The sequence below is a fragment of the Mobula birostris genome, chromosome 5, assembly GCF_030028105.1.
Source record: "Mobula birostris isolate sMobBir1 chromosome 5, sMobBir1.hap1, whole genome shotgun sequence".
NCBI classification, from domain to species: Eukaryota; Metazoa; Chordata; class Chondrichthyes; order Myliobatiformes; family Myliobatidae; genus Mobula; species Mobula birostris.
In genome coordinates this window covers 78806637-78822195 of record NC_092374.1, presented here as the reverse complement: position 1 = coordinate 78822195, position 15559 = coordinate 78806637, and the positions used below count along the sequence as shown (strand labels likewise).

At 44.9% G+C, this 15559-nt stretch overlaps 1 protein-coding gene across 1 annotated transcript in view; it reads left to right on the top strand.

Annotated features, from left to right (window-relative positions):
* Positions 1 to 15559, top strand: part of ift74 (intraflagellar transport 74) — a 243963-nt gene that overhangs the window by 173964 nt on the left and 54440 nt on the right. Inside the window, exon 14 of the mRNA XM_072258230.1 lies at positions 3382 to 3479. Within this exon, the coding sequence (XP_072114331.1) occupies positions 3382 to 3479 (98 nt within the window). The remainder of the gene's footprint in view (positions 1 to 3381; positions 3480 to 15559) is intronic.

The window sequence follows — 15559 nt, the reverse complement described above, 5'->3', positions numbered from 1 at the left end:
GAGGATTTATCCTCTTTAATGTGTTTTAAGGCCACCAATACACCCTCTCTGGTAATTTGCATGCATTCTAAGACTTCATCACACATTTCCCCTACTTTTGTTTTTTAGCCTTCATCAATTTCTCCGCAGTACAAACTGAAAATCTCACCCATAGAAGACCATGCTCATCTTTAAGGAATCCTATTTTCTTCTGAGCCATCCCTAGACTCTTACTATTGCTGTAGAATATCTTGGGATTTTCTGTAACCTGTCTACTATATATAGTAGTTGTTAGTTCAATGCTTTAAAGTACTAGTGACCTAAGTTCAGTTCCTGCTGCTACCCGTAAAGAGTTTGTATGTTCTTCCTGTGACTGTATGGATTTAGCATGGGTGTTCCGCTTTCTTCCCACAGTCCAAAGACATACGGGTTGGTAGGTTAATTCTTCATTCTAAATTGTCCCGTGATTAGGCTAGGGTTAAATTAGGGATTGCTGGGCGGCGTGGCTTGAAGAGCCAAAAGGAGCTACTCGTGCTGTAGCTCAATAAAATAAATAAATATATTAGTAGCCGGCAGGCTGCAATCATTGCAGTTCAATGACTGGCTCATACAGCAGAATGAGGAGGTGATAGATAGGAGCTACAGGAGCTATAGAAGTAGAGAGCCAGTATAAGGTACCCGGGTGGCTGTTCCCCTCTATAATAAATATACCGCTTTGGATACTGTTGGGGCAGAAGACTTACCCTGGAAATCTGCAGCAATCAGGTCTCTGGTACTGAATCTGACTCTATGGTTCAGAAGGGTGGAGGGGGGGTGAAGAGAAGAGTAGAACAGTAGTGATTCCATAGTCAGAGGAGCAGACAGGAGATTCTGTGGACATGAAAGAGAAGATCAGAATGTATATTACCTTCCAGGTGCCGGGGTCAAGGATATTTCAGATCAAGTCCACACCATTCTAAAGGTTGAGGGTAATAGTATGTATTGGTACCAACAACATTAGTAGGAAAAAGGAGGAGGTAGAGAAGAGGGAATATAAGGTGTTAGGTAGAACGCTGAAAAGCAGGAGCTCCAGGATGATAAACTCTGGATTGCTGCCTATGCCATGCGCCAATGAGGGTAAGAATAGGGTGATTTGGCAGATGAATGCATAGCTGAGAAATTGATGCAAGGGGCAGTGTTTCAGATACCTAGATCATTGGGATTATTTCTGTGGAATGTATGACCTCTGCAAAAGCCATGGGTTCCACCCGAACTTGATGGGTATCAATATCCTTGCAGTCAGTTTTGCTAGAGCTGTTGGGGAGAGTCTAAACTAATTTGGCAGGAGGATGCGAACCAGAGTGATAGGGTTGAGCTTTTAAATTCCAAGCTGCCTTATCTTGGTATTTAAAAGCTTCCCAATCCTCTAAATTCCCACTAATCTTTGCTATGTTATACATTCTCTCTTTTGCTTTTATGCTGTCTTATTAGCCCTGGTTGCATCATCCTCTCTTTAGAATGGGTAGCATAGCGGTTAGCCCGCTGCTATTACAGCTCGGGGTGTTCTCCAGCTCCTCTGGTTTACAGCGACAGTCCAAAGACGTACCTGGTAGGTTAATTGGTCATTATAAATTGTCCCATGACTGGGTTAGGGTTAATCAGGTTTGTCCGGCATAGCTGGGGTGGCATGTGAAGGCTGATGCAAAGTACTTGTTGAGTTTGCCCACCATTTCTTCGATTCCCATTACTACTTCTACAGCAGCAGTCCCCAGCCACCAGGCCGCGGACCGGTACCGGGCCGCAAGCATGTGCTACCGGGCCGCGAGGAAACGATGTGAGTCAGCTGCACCTTTCCTCATTCCCTGTCACGCCCTGTTGAACTTGAACATAGGGTTGCCAACTGTCCCGTATTTGCCGGGACATCCCGTATATTGGGCTAAATTGGTTTGTCCCATACGAGACTGCCCTTGTCCCGTATTTCCCCCGCTTAGGTAGAGCGTTCCTATGAAACCTTTTGTGCCGAAATGGTGTGAAGCAAAGAAGCAATTACCATTAACTTATATGGGAAAAATTTTTGAGCGTTCCCAACCCCAAAAAATAACCTGCCAAATCATACCAAATAACACATAAAACCAAAAATAACGCTAACATAGAGTAAAAGCAGGAAGGATATGATAAATACACAGCCTATATAAAGTAGAAATAATGTATGTACAGTGTAGTCGGGAAGATGAAGGCAAAACTGATCTGTGGAAAAAAATCGGCACGTACGTGCATGCGCACACAGGTGCCCACGCAAGGCTTCATGGTCATGGTAGTCTTTCCTGGGGTCAAGTGTCCTGGGATGTGACTGCTACTTTTGTCCCTTACTTGGGAGTGAAAAAGTTGGCAACCCTAACTGTAAAAGACATGTTGAGGTGAGTTTAACCCTACTTGAACACCACCCCCCCCCCCCGGCCCCCGGTCGGCCGGTCCGCAAGAATATTGTCGATATTAAACCGGTCCGCGGTGCAAAAAAGGTTGGGGACCCCTGTTCTACAACATCATATTCCAGTAGTCCAATATCCACTCTCGCTTCTCTGTTACTCTTTAAATGTCTTTTACTTTGAAAAAAACTTTTGGTATCCCCTTTTATATTGTTAGCTAGCTTTCCTTCATATTTCATCTTTTCTTTGCTTACAGAAACATACAGTCACTAGGCTCCTGATAACATATTTTAGAGGCTTTTCACTTGCCAGTCATTCCTTCACCAATAAACAGTTTCACCTAAATGACTTCAAGGAGTATAGCTTACTTGCTTCCACAGTAGCAATGAATACACGAGTTGAGGTGTCATAATGCAGTTGAGCAAAACAGCATTGAGAAGATGTGATTAAGCTAGGGAGAGTAGGGAAAGATTCACAAGGATGTTGCTGGAATTGGAGGAGTTGAATACAGTAGGCTAAGGCTCTTTTCTTTGAAGTGAAGGAGGCTGAAAGGTGACCTTACCGAGGTTTATAAAATTATAAAGGGGCATGGGTAAAATAGTCACAGTCTTCCCCACCCCCACCACCCCAGAGTAGTAGACTGTAAAATGGAGAGCATGGGTATAAGGTGAGAGGGAAAAGATTTACAAGAGAACTGAGAGGTAAGTTTTTCCCTACATGGAGAGTAGTTGCTAAGTGGAATGAGCAGCCGGGAGGTAGAGGTAGGTACAATTACTGAGTCTATTATATATTTAGACAGGTACATTGAAAGGGAAGGTTTAGAGGGATAATGGCCAAATACAAGTAAATGCGATGAATTCAGCCAAAGAGCCTATTTCTGTCCTTTTTAACCCTAGGAAGATGAAGATTGCAGGAAAATAGCACATGGATCAGAGGGCATAATTTTGTTTGTATTTCATATTCTAAATGGCCATATATGTCTTAAATATCTTTCAAGCATTCCTGGATACTGCCGAAGAAATGAAAAATCAGGAATTTGAACGAAAAGCTCAACTTGAGGGTAGTATTGTTGCTTATCTGGAGCACACAAGCAGAGTAAGTACAATCACAAACATGAACCAAGACTTTAGTCTTCTGCTGCAACTTTGGCTTAGAAGCTGATAAAAAATTATGAAGTGCTTTGTCATGAGCCTTTCCTGTCAGACTAAATAGCAGCTGATCTATGTAAAAGTTAGGTTCTTGCAAATAAAGGACTTTCTTCATTGTAGTTTGCAACATTTGTATTGGCACAATGAGTCTCTATTCCAAATCTTCAGAATTATCCTTATTGGTCACGTGTTAATTGCTTGACTCATTTGAGAATATAACAAGAAAAGAAAATAGGAACAAGAGAAAGCCACTTGGATCCCAAACCTAACTGCCATTTAATATGATAACAAACAATTCCTTTACTTCAGATTTCAACTCTTATTTTCAGTGCCCCATAGCCCTCAATTCCTTGATGTTCTTTGAATATTCCTGCTGATCTGGCATCAACAAGCAATGGGGAGAGTGAGCAGTGCAAAAAAAAACAAGAAAAATACTGAAGTAGTGTTAATGGATTTATTGTCCTTTCAGAACTCTGATGATGGTGGGAAAGAAACTGTTCCTAAAGCATTGAATGCATGGCTTCAGGCTCCGTACCTTCTCACTGATGGTAGTAATGAGAAGAGGACATGTCCTGAGATGTTTGAGATGTCATTGATGGTGGATATCTCCTCTCCTATCAGATTTCTTCTTCTCCAGCCCTTCACCTCTTCCACCTATCACCTCCTAGCTTCTTACTTGATCACCTTTCCCCCACCCACCTGGCTTTACCTATCATCTTCTAGTTTGGACTCCTTCCCCTCCTCCACCTTCTTATTCTAGTTTCTTCCCCCTTCCTTTCCAGTCCCGATGAAGGGTCAGTGCATTCTGTGCCCACCATGATGCTGAGCTCTTCCTCCACCGCCTCCATCTCTGAGCCTATTTCTTTGGCAAGGACTCCCCACCTGTCTCCTGTCTTCAACCCTGTTCCTCTTCCTGGACACCCTGCCCAGGTCCTCTGTCTGTTCTGGAGCATTTCATTGCCAACTGCCAATGGGCCATTAACCATCTAGACTTTAACACTCCTCCCTCCTATTCCAACCTTACTGCTTCCGAACACTGGGCTCTCCTCTCCCTCTGCACTAATCCTAACCTCATCATCAAACCCGCAGGTAAGGGAGGTGCTGTAGTAGTCTGGTGAACTGACCTCTACTTTGCTGAGGTCCAGTGCCAACTCTCTGACACCTCCTCTTACTTACCCCTTGAACAGGACTCCACTAAGAAACACCAGGCCATTGTCTCCCACACCATCACCAACCTTATTGACTCTTGGGATCTCCCATTCACTGCCACCAACCTCATAGTTCCCACAACCTGCACCCCCCTTTTCTACCTCCTACCCAAAATCCACAAACCTGCTTGTCCAGGTAGACCCACTATTTCAGCTTGTTCCTGCCCCACTGAACTTGTATCTGCATACTTCAACACTGTTTTATCACCCCCCCACCCCGCCACCCCCGGTTCAGTCCCTTTCCACCTACATCTGTGACACCTCACACATTCTTGATCTTTTCAAGGATTTCAGGTTCCTTGGCCCCCATCTTCTAATTTCTTATATGGATGTCCTATAGTAATACACCTCCGTCCCTTACCAAGAAGACCTCAAAGCTCGCTGTTTCTTTCTGGACACCAGATCCAATCAATTCCCTTCCACCACCACTCTCCTCCTCCTAGTGAACTTGTCCTCACTGTAAATAATTTCTCCTTTGGGTCCTCCCACTTCCTTCAAACAAAAAAGGTAGCAATGCGCACTCACATGAGTCACAGCTATATCTGCCTGTTTATCGGCTACATGGAACAGTCCATATTGCAAGCCTACACTGGTGACCATCCCACACTTTCCCTACATTACGCTACATCAATGACTGCATTGGTGCTGCTTCTTGCACCTGTGCTGAACTCATTGATTTCATCCACTTTGCCTCCAACTTCCACCTACCCTCAAATTCACCTGGTCCATTTCCGACACTTCCCTTCCTTTTCTCAATCTTGCTGTCTCTATCTCCGGAGGCAGCTTATCCACCAATGTCTATTATAAACCAATGGACTCTCACAGCTACCTGGACTGTACCTTGTCCCACCCCTGCTTCCTGTAAAAACACCATCCCCTTCTCTCAATTCCTCCCTCTCTGGTGCATATGCTCTCAGGATGAGGCTTTTCATTCTAGAATGAAGGAGATGTCCTCATTTTTCAAAAAACAGGCTTCCCTTCCTCTACCATCAGCACTGCCCTCAACTGCATCTCTTCCATTTCACACACATCTGCTCTTACCTCATCCTCCTGCCACGCTACCAGGGATAGGGTCCCTCTTGTCCTCATATACCACCCCAACAGCCTCCAGGTCCAGCACATAATTCTTCGAAACTTCCGCCACCTCCAACTGGATCCCACCACCAAACATCACTTTTCCTTCCCCCCACTTTCAGCTTTCTGCAGGGATTGCTTCCTGTGCAACTCACCTGTTCATTCGTTCTTCCCCACTGATCTGCCACCTGGCACTTATCCTTGCAAGCAGAACAAGTGCTTCATCTGCCCCTACACCTCTTCCCTCACTACCATTCAGGGCCCCAAACAGTCCTTCCAGGTGAGGCACTCCCAATGTGACCTCTTGTATATCGGTGAGACCTGATGTAGATTAAGAGACTGCTTCGCTGAGCATTTATGCTCTGTCCGCCAGAGCAAGCGGGATCTCCCAGTGGCCAACCATTTTAATTCCACTTCCCATTCCCATTGCAATATTTCCATCCATGGCCTCCTCCACTGTTGGGATAAGGCCACACTTAGGCTGGAGGAACAACACCTTATATTCTGTTTGGGTAGCCTCCAACCTGATGGCATGAACATCGATTTCTCAAACTTCCAGTAATGCCTCCCCTCCACTCCACCCCCTCCCCCTTCACCATTTCCCATCCCTTGTCTCTCTCTCTCATGTTATCTCCCTGCCCACCCATTGCCTCCCTCTGATGCTCCCCTCTCCCCCTTGTTTCTTCCATGGCCTTCTGTCTCTTTCACCAATTAACTTCCTAGCTCTTTGCTTCATCCCTCCCCCTCCAAATTTCACCTATCCCCTGGCAATTCTCTCTCCCCTCTCCCCACCTTTCACATCTACTCTGCAGCTTTTTTTCTCCAGTCTGCCGAAGGGTTTCTGCCCGAAACGTTGACTGTACTTTTTCCACAGATGCTGCCTGGCCGGTGTGTTCCTCCAACACTTTGTGTGTATTGCTTGGATTTCCAGCATCTGCAGATTTTCTCTTGTTTGTGTAACAAAATCGGTGATTGGATACAACCCCAAAAATGATAGAATGATCGCAATACGACTTCAAGGCAAGCCTTTCAACATCACAGTAATCCAAGTTTATGGTCCAACCACAGATGCCAAAGAGGATGACATTATGCAGTTTTATGAAGAATTGCAGCACCTCCTGGATATGACACCAAAAAAGGATGTTACATTTATGATTGGAAACTGAAATATCAAAGTTGGAAATTACAGAACACCTGGAGTAACGGGTAACTTTGGCCTTGGAGTACGGAATGAAGTAAAACATTGACTGGTAGAATTTTGCTAAATTAACTCTCTGGTAATAGCAAATACTGTCTTCCAGCAGCCTAAGAGGCGGCTGTATACATGGACATCACCAGACGGTCAACCGGTCAACACTGCAACCAGATTGACTGTATACTTTGCAATCAGAGATAGAAGAGCTCTATACAGTCAGCTAAAACAAGACCAGGAGCAGACTGTGGCTCAGACCATGAGCTGCTTGTTGCAATATTCAGAATGAAACTGAAGAGCATCCGGAAAACCAACATACCAGCAAAGTTTGATGTTGAGAGCATCCCTCAAAGATATGCCAGGGAGGTGAAGAACAGATTGAATGGATTAAACCTGATAGAGAGAATGCCAGAAGAACTATGGATAGAAGTAAGAAGCATTATACAAGAGGTGGCAACAAAAAATATTGCAAACAAAAGGACCAGGAAAGCAAAATGGCTTTCTGTGGAGGCTCTACAAGTGACTGAACAGCGAAGAGAAGTGAAGGCCAATGGAGATTAGAACAAATACCTCCAACTGAGTGCAAAGTTCAAGAAGATAGCAAGGAAAGATAAGGAAACTTACTTAAAGGAACGACGCAAAGAAGCTGAAGAAGGAACAAAGGAAGATTTCATGCAAAAATGAGTATAGTAAAAGACAAAGAAGGGAAGGACCTTACTGAAGCAGAAGACATCAAAAAGAGATGGCAGGCGTACACAGACAAACTATACAGGAAGGATCCCAATAGCAAAGACACCTGCAATGACTCCCTCATCGATCTAGAGCTGGACATTCTGGAAAGTGAAATCGAATGGGCAATAGAAAGCATTGCCAATAATAAGCTGCATAATGTGACAGGATTCCAGCTGAATTGTTTAAAACTTTAAAAGGTGATGCTGTAAAAATGTTGCATGCAATTTGCACGCAGCATAAGAAATAAATGGACGATCTTGAAATTCAACTACAGATTGGCAAGTATGACATGGCCATCTGTGAAACTTGGCTAAAGGATGGCTGCCATTGGAAGCTGAGCGTCCAAGGATATATGGTGTATCGGAAAGTTAGGTTAGTAGGCAGAGGGGGTGGTGTGGCCCTTGTGTATAAGAAGTAATATTAAATCATTAGAAAGGGATGACATAGGATCGGAAGGTGTAGGGTCTCTATGGGTTTGGTTAAGAAATGGCAAGGGTAAAAGGGCAGTTGTATACAGGCCTCGAACCAGCAGCTGGGGTGTGAATTACACATCACAGCAGGAGATAGAAAAGGCGTGTCAGAAGGGCAATGTCATGATAATCGCTGGGGATTTTAACATGAAAGTGATTTGGAAAAACCAGGCCAGTATTGGACCACAAGAGAGAGAATTTGTAGAATCTCTAAGGTATGGCTTTTTAGACCAGCTTGTTGTTGAGCCCACTAGGGGATTGGCCATGTTGGGTTAGATGTTGTGCAATGATCTGGATGTGATAAGAGAGCGAAAGGTTAAGGAACCCTTAGGGAATAGTGATCACAATATGATCGCGTTAACTTTGAAGTTTGAGAAGGAGAAACTAAATTCCAATGTGTCGGTATTTCAGTGGAATAAAGGAAGTTACAACGGCTTGAGAGGAGAACTGGCCAAAGTTGACTGGAAAGGGACACTAGCAGGAAGGACAGCAGAGCAGTAATGGCTGGAGTTTCTGTGAAAAATGAGGGAAGTGCAAGACAGATGTATTCCAAATAAGAAATTTTCGAATGGAAGAAGGACACTACCGTGGCTGACAGGTGAAGTCAGAGGCAAAGTAAAAGCGAAAGAGAGGGCATACAATGAGACCAAAGCTAGTGGCAAGATAGAAGATTGGGAAGCTTTTTAAAAACTTGCAGAAGGAAACTAAGAAGGTCATTAGGAAGGAAAAGATAGATTATGAAAGGAAACCGGCAACTAATATCAAAGAAGATGCTTAAAGCTTTTTTAAGTATATAAAGGATAAAAGAGTGTTGAGGATAGATATAGGACCAATAGAAAATGACACTGGAGATATTGTAATGAGGGACGCAGAGATGGCGGAGGAACTGAATGTGCATTTTGCATCAGTCTTCACAGTGAAGACGTCTGCAGTATACTGGACATTCAAGAGTGTCAGGGAAATGATTAGATTATGAGGACACGCAGTCCTCTTTTATTGTCATTTAACAATGCATGCATTAAGAAATGATACAATATTCTGTGAATATTCAGTACTCTATCACAGAAACACAGGACAGACCAAGACTGAAAAACTGACAAAAACCACATAATTATAACATATAGTTACAACAGTGCAAGCAATACCGTAACTTGATGAAGAACAGGCCATGAGCACAGTAAAAAAGTTCGAAATCTCGCGAAAGTCCCACATCTCACACAGACGGGAGAAGGAAGAAAACTCTTCCTGCCATACCCGACCACAGTCTGACTCTGAGTCGTCCGAAAACTTTGACCTCCGACCAGCCCTCCGACACCAAGCACCAAGCACCATCTCTGCCGAGCGCTTCGATCCCAGCCCTGGCTGCCAGCAGCAGGCAAAGCCGAGGATTTTGGAGCCTTCTCCCCGGAGATTCTCGATCGCACAGTTGCAGCGGCAGCGAACCGGACATTTCAGAAGTTACTCCAGATGTTCCTCCATGCTCTCACGGCTGTCTCCATCAAATCAGAATTGTGCATGGTACCCCATTTAACAAATACGATATCATTTCACCGGAGACACTACGCGCGCTGCGTTGCACCGCCATTTTCTCCTCCCGCTGAAGTATGTGCAGTGAAAATTACGACTGAGAAGGTGCTCAGGAAGCTAATGGTCTGAGGTTGGATAAATCCCCTGGACCTGATGGAATACACCCTCGGGTTCTGAAGGAAGTAGCTGGAGAGATTGCGGAGGCATTAACAATGATCTTTCAAGAATTGATAGCTTCTGGCTTTGTACTGGATGACTGGAAAATTGCAAATGTTACTCCGCTATTTAAGAAGGGTGGGAGGCAGCAGAAAGGAAACTATAGACCTGTTAGCCTGACATCAGTCGTTGGGAAATTGTTGGAATCGATTGTTTGGGATGAGATTACAGAATACCTGGAGGCACATGACAGGATAGGCCAAAGTCAGCATGGTTTCCTGAAAGGAAAATCCTGCCTGACTAACCTACTGCAGTTTTTTGAGGAAATTACAAGCAGGGTACCCAAAGGAGATGCAGTGGATGTGGTGTACTTGGATTTTTCAGAAGGCCTTTGACAAGGTGCCACACAGGAGGCTGCTTAGCAAGCTAAAAGCCCATGGAATTACAGGGAAGTTACTAGCATGGGTGGAGCATTGGTTGCTCAGTAGAAAGCAGAGAATAGGAATAAAGAGATCCTATTCCGGCTGGCTGCCAGTTACCAGTGGAGTTCCACTGGGGCCGGTGTTGGGACCACTGCTTTTTATGATATATGTCAATGATTGGACTAATGGATTTGTGGCTGAATTTGCTGATGATACAAAGATAGGTGGAGGAGCGGGTGTTGTTGAGGAAACAGAGAGCCTGCAGAGAGACTTAGATAGTTTAGGAGAATGGGCAAAGAAGTGGCAAATGAAATACAATGTTGGAAAATGTATGGTCATGAACTTTGGTGGAAGAAATAAACAGGGAGACTATTATTTAGATGAAGAGAGAATTCAAAATGCAGAGAAAGAAACATAGAAACATAGAAAACTTACAGCACAATACAGGCCCTTCGGCCCACAAAGTTGTGCCAAGCATGTCCCTACCTTAGAAATTACTTGACTTCCCCATAGCCCTCCATTTTTCTAAGCTCCATGTACCTATCCAAAAGTCTCTTAAAATACCCTACCGTATCCACTTCCACCACCATTGCCGGCAGCCCATTCCACGCACTCACGACTCTCTGAGTAAAAAAGTTACCCCTGACATCTCCTCTGTACCTACTCCCCAGCAACTTAAACCTGTGTCCTCTTGTGGCAACCATTTCAGCCCTAGGAAAAAACCTCTGACTATCCACACGATCAATGCCTCTCATCTTATACACCTCTATCAGGTCACCTCTCATCTTTCATCGCTCCAAGGAGAAAAGGCCGAGTTCACTCAACCTGTTTTCATAGGGCATGCTCCCCAATCCAGGCAACATCCTTGTAAATCTACTCTGCACCCTTTCCATGGCTTCCACGTCCTTCCTGTAGTGAGGCGACCAGAACTGAGCACAGTACTCCAAGTGTGGTCTGACCAGAGTCCTATATATCTGCAACATTACCTCTCAGCTCCTAAATTCAATTCCACGATAAATGAAGGCCAATACACCGTATGCCTTCTTAACCACAGAGTCAACCTGCGCAGCTGCCTTGAGCGTCCTGTGGACTTGGACCACAAGATCCCTCTGATCCTCCACACTGCCAAGAGTCTTACCATTAATACTATATTCTGCCATCATATTTGACCTACCAAAATGAACCACTTCACACTTATCTGGGTTGAACTCCATCTGCCACTTCTCAGCCCAGTTTTGCATCCTATCAATATTCCGCTGTAACCTTTGACAGCCCTCCACACTATCCACAACACCTCCAATCTTTGTGTCATCAGCAAACTTACCAACCCATCCCTCTGCTTCCTCATCCAGGTTATTTATAAAAATCACAAAGAGTAAGGGTCCCAGAACAGATCCCTGAGGCACACCACTGGTGACTGACCTCCATGCAGAATATGACCATCTACAACCACTCTTTGCCTTCTGTGGGCAAGCCAGTTCTGGATCCACAAAGCAATATCCCTTTGGATCCCATGCCTCATTACTTTCTCTGTAAGCCCTGCATGGGGTACCTTGTCAAATGCCTTGCTGAAATCCATATACACTACATCTACTGCTCTTCCTTCATCAATGTGTTTAGTCACATCCTCAAAAAATTCAGTCAGGCTCATAAGGCACGATCTGTCCTTGACAAAGCCATGCTGACTATTCCTAATCACATTATACCTCTCTGAATGTTCATAAATCACCTTTCAGGATCTTTGCCATCAACTTACCATGCACTGAAGTAAGACTCACTGGTCTATAATTTTCTGGGCTATCTCTACTCCCTTTCTTGAGTAAAGGAACAACATTCACAACCCTCCAATCCTCCGGAACCTCTCCTGTCCCCATTGATGAGTCAAAGATCATCGCCAGAGGCTCAGCAATCTCCTCCCTCACCTCCCACAGTAGCCTGGAGTACATCTCATCTGGTCCCGGTGACTTATCCAACTTGATGCTTTCCAAAAGCTCCAGCACATCCTCTTTCTTAATATCTGCATGCTCAAGCTTTTCAGTCCGCTGCAAGTCAGCACTACAGTCACCAAGATCCTTTTCCATAGTGAATACTGAAGTACTCATTAAGTACCTCTGCTATTTCCTCCGGTTCCATACACACTTTCCCACTGTCACGCTTGATAGGTCCTATTCTTTCACATCTTATCCTCTTGCTCTTCACATACTTGTAGAGTGCCTTGGGGTTTTCCTTCATCCTGCCTGCCAAGGCCTTCTCATGGCCCGTTTGGGCTCTCCTAATTTCCTTCTTAAACTCCTTCCTGTTAGCCTTATAATCTTATAGATCTCTAACATTAGCTCTCTGAACCTTTTGTAAGCTTTTCTTTTCTTCTTGACTAGATTTATTACAGCCTTTGTACACCATGGTTCCTGTACCCTACCATAACTTTCCTGTCTCATTGGAATGTACCTATGCAGAACTCCACATTAATATCCCCTGAACATTTGCCACATTTCTTCCATACTTTTCCCTGAGAACATCTGTTTCCAATTTAAGCTTCCATTTTCCCTTACTCCAATTAAACGTTTTTCTAACTTGTCTGTTCCTATCTCTCTCCAATGCTATTGTAAAGGAGATAGAATTGTGATCACTATCTCCAAAATGCTCTCCCACTGAGAGATCTGACACCTGACCAGGGTCATTTCCCAATACCAAATCAAGTACAGTCTCTCCTCTTGTAGGCTTATCTACATATTGTGTCAAGAAACCTTCCTGAACACACCTAACAAACTCCACCCCATCTAAACCCCTTGCTCTAGGGAAATGCCAATCGATATTTGGGAAATTAAAATCTCCCATCACGACAACTCTGTTATTAGTACACCTTTCCAGGATCTGTTTCCCTATCTGCTCCTCGATATCCCTGTTACTATTGGGCTGCCTATAAAAAACACCCAATAAAGTTACTGACCCCTTCCTGTTCCTAACCTCCACCCACAGAGACTCCGTAGACAATCCCTCCATGACGTCCACCTTTTCTGCAGCCATGACGCTATCTCTGATCAACGGTGCCATGCCCCCACCTCTTTTGCCTCCCTCCCTGTCCTTTCTGAAACATCTAAAACCTGGCACTTGAAGTAACTATTTCTGTCCCTGAGCTATCCAAGCCTCCACGTCATAGCTCCAAGTACTGATCCACGCTCTAAGCTCATCTGCTTTGTTCACAATACTCCTTGCGTTAAAATAGACACATCTCAAACCGTCAGTCTGAGCGCGTCCCTTCTCTATCATTTGCCTATCCTCCCTCACACACTGTGTCCAAGCTTTCTCTGTTTGTGAGCCAACCGCCTCTTCCCTAGTCTCTTCAGTTCGGTTCCCACCCCCCAACAATTCTAGTTTAAACACTCCCCTGTAGCCTTAGCAAATCTCCCCACCAGGATATTGGTCCCCCTGGGATTCAAGTGCAACTCGTCCTTTTTGTACAAGTCACACCTGCCCCAAAAGAAGTCCCAATGATCCAGAAATCTGAATCCCTGCCCCCCCTGCTCCAATCCCTCAGCCACGCATTTATCCTCCATCTCATTCTATTCCTATATTCACTGTCGCGTGGCACAGGCAGTAATCCCGAGATTACTACCTTTGCGGTCCCGCTTCTCAACTTCCTTCCTAACTCCCTGTAGTCTTTTTTTAGGACCTCTTCCCTTTTCCTACCTATGTCATTGGTACCAATATGTACCACGACCTCTGGCTGTTCTCCCTCCCACTGCAGGATATCTTGGACGCAATCTGAAACATCTCGGACCCTGGCACCTGGGAGGCAAACTACCATCCGAGTTTCTTTCCTGCATCCACAGAATGGCCTGTCTGACCCCCTAACTATAGAGTCCCCTATCACTACTGCCTTCCTCTTCCTTTCCCTACCCTTCTGAGCCACAGGGCCAGACTCTGTGCCAGAGGCACAGCCACTGTCGCTTCCCCCAGGTAGGTTGTCCCCCCCAACAGTACTCAAACAGGAGTACCTATTGTCAAGGGGTACAGCCATAGGCGTACTCTCTAGTACCTGACTTTTCCCCTTCCCTGTCCTGACTGTTACCCACTTGTGTGTTTCCCGTGGCCCCAGTGTGACCACCTGCCTATAACGCACCTCCTCGCTCTCCCTGACCAGACAAAGGTCATCGAGCTGCATCTCCAGTTCCCTAACGCGGTCACTTAGGAGCTGCAGCTCGACACACTGGGTGCAGATATGGCCGTCTGGGAGGCTGGGAGACTCCAGGACCTCCCACATCTGACACCGAGCACAGAAAACCGGCCTCACATGCATACTACTTCCTTTCCACAATTAACACAGGTAAACCTACCTTGCCTCGTTGCTGCCTAAGCCCATTGAGCCAAAGCCCTATCACTCTGCTACCTCTCACTCCACTGCCCGCTGGATATGGCGGTCCTCTTTTTAAACTTTTCCCACTCTACTGGCTGACATCACGTGCCTGCGCAGTCTTGCCTCTCTTTTACCCCGAGTAGTGAAGTGCCTTTGCTCCAGAAATCCTTAGCTGTTCCACTCGCGGCCTTCTTGCTCCAATGCGAAGGGCCTTGGGAGTCCTTGTGCAGGATATGTGATTGATGATGTTTCACAGGGATCTTTACTGGGTGAAAATGTAGATGAATAGGTTAGTAAGTTTGCAGATGATACAAAAATTTGTGGTGTTGTGGATAGCTTAGAAGAATGGCAAAGAATACAATGGGATATAGATCAGCTGCAGATATGGGCAACAAAATGGCAGATGAAGTTTAATTCGACCAAATGTGAAGTGTTGCACCTTTGTAGGTCAAATGCAAAGAGGCAGTATACACTGCTAAGAAAGAGCAAGAACCTTAACACTGCTGATGAGCAGAGAAACTTAGGGTCTAAGTTTAACCTATGTGTTCCTACATAGGTTGATACTGTGGTTAAGAAGGCATATGACATGCTTGTCTTTATTAGTCGAGGCATTGATTCAAAAATTGGGAATTTACGTTGCAACTTTATAAAACTCTAGTTAGGCCAAATATAGGATATTGCGTACTGTTCCGTTTGCCCCATTTTAAGATGGATGTCAAGACTTTGGAGAGGGTGCAAGGGTATGTACTAGAACAAGAGGTAGGACAAACTTGTGTTGTTTTCTCTGGAGTGGTGGAGGCTGTGGGGAGATCTGAAAGAGGTTCATAAGATTATGAGAGGCATAAGAAGAGGAATTCCTTAAGTAGAGTGGTTCCTTAAGGCTGTTATACCC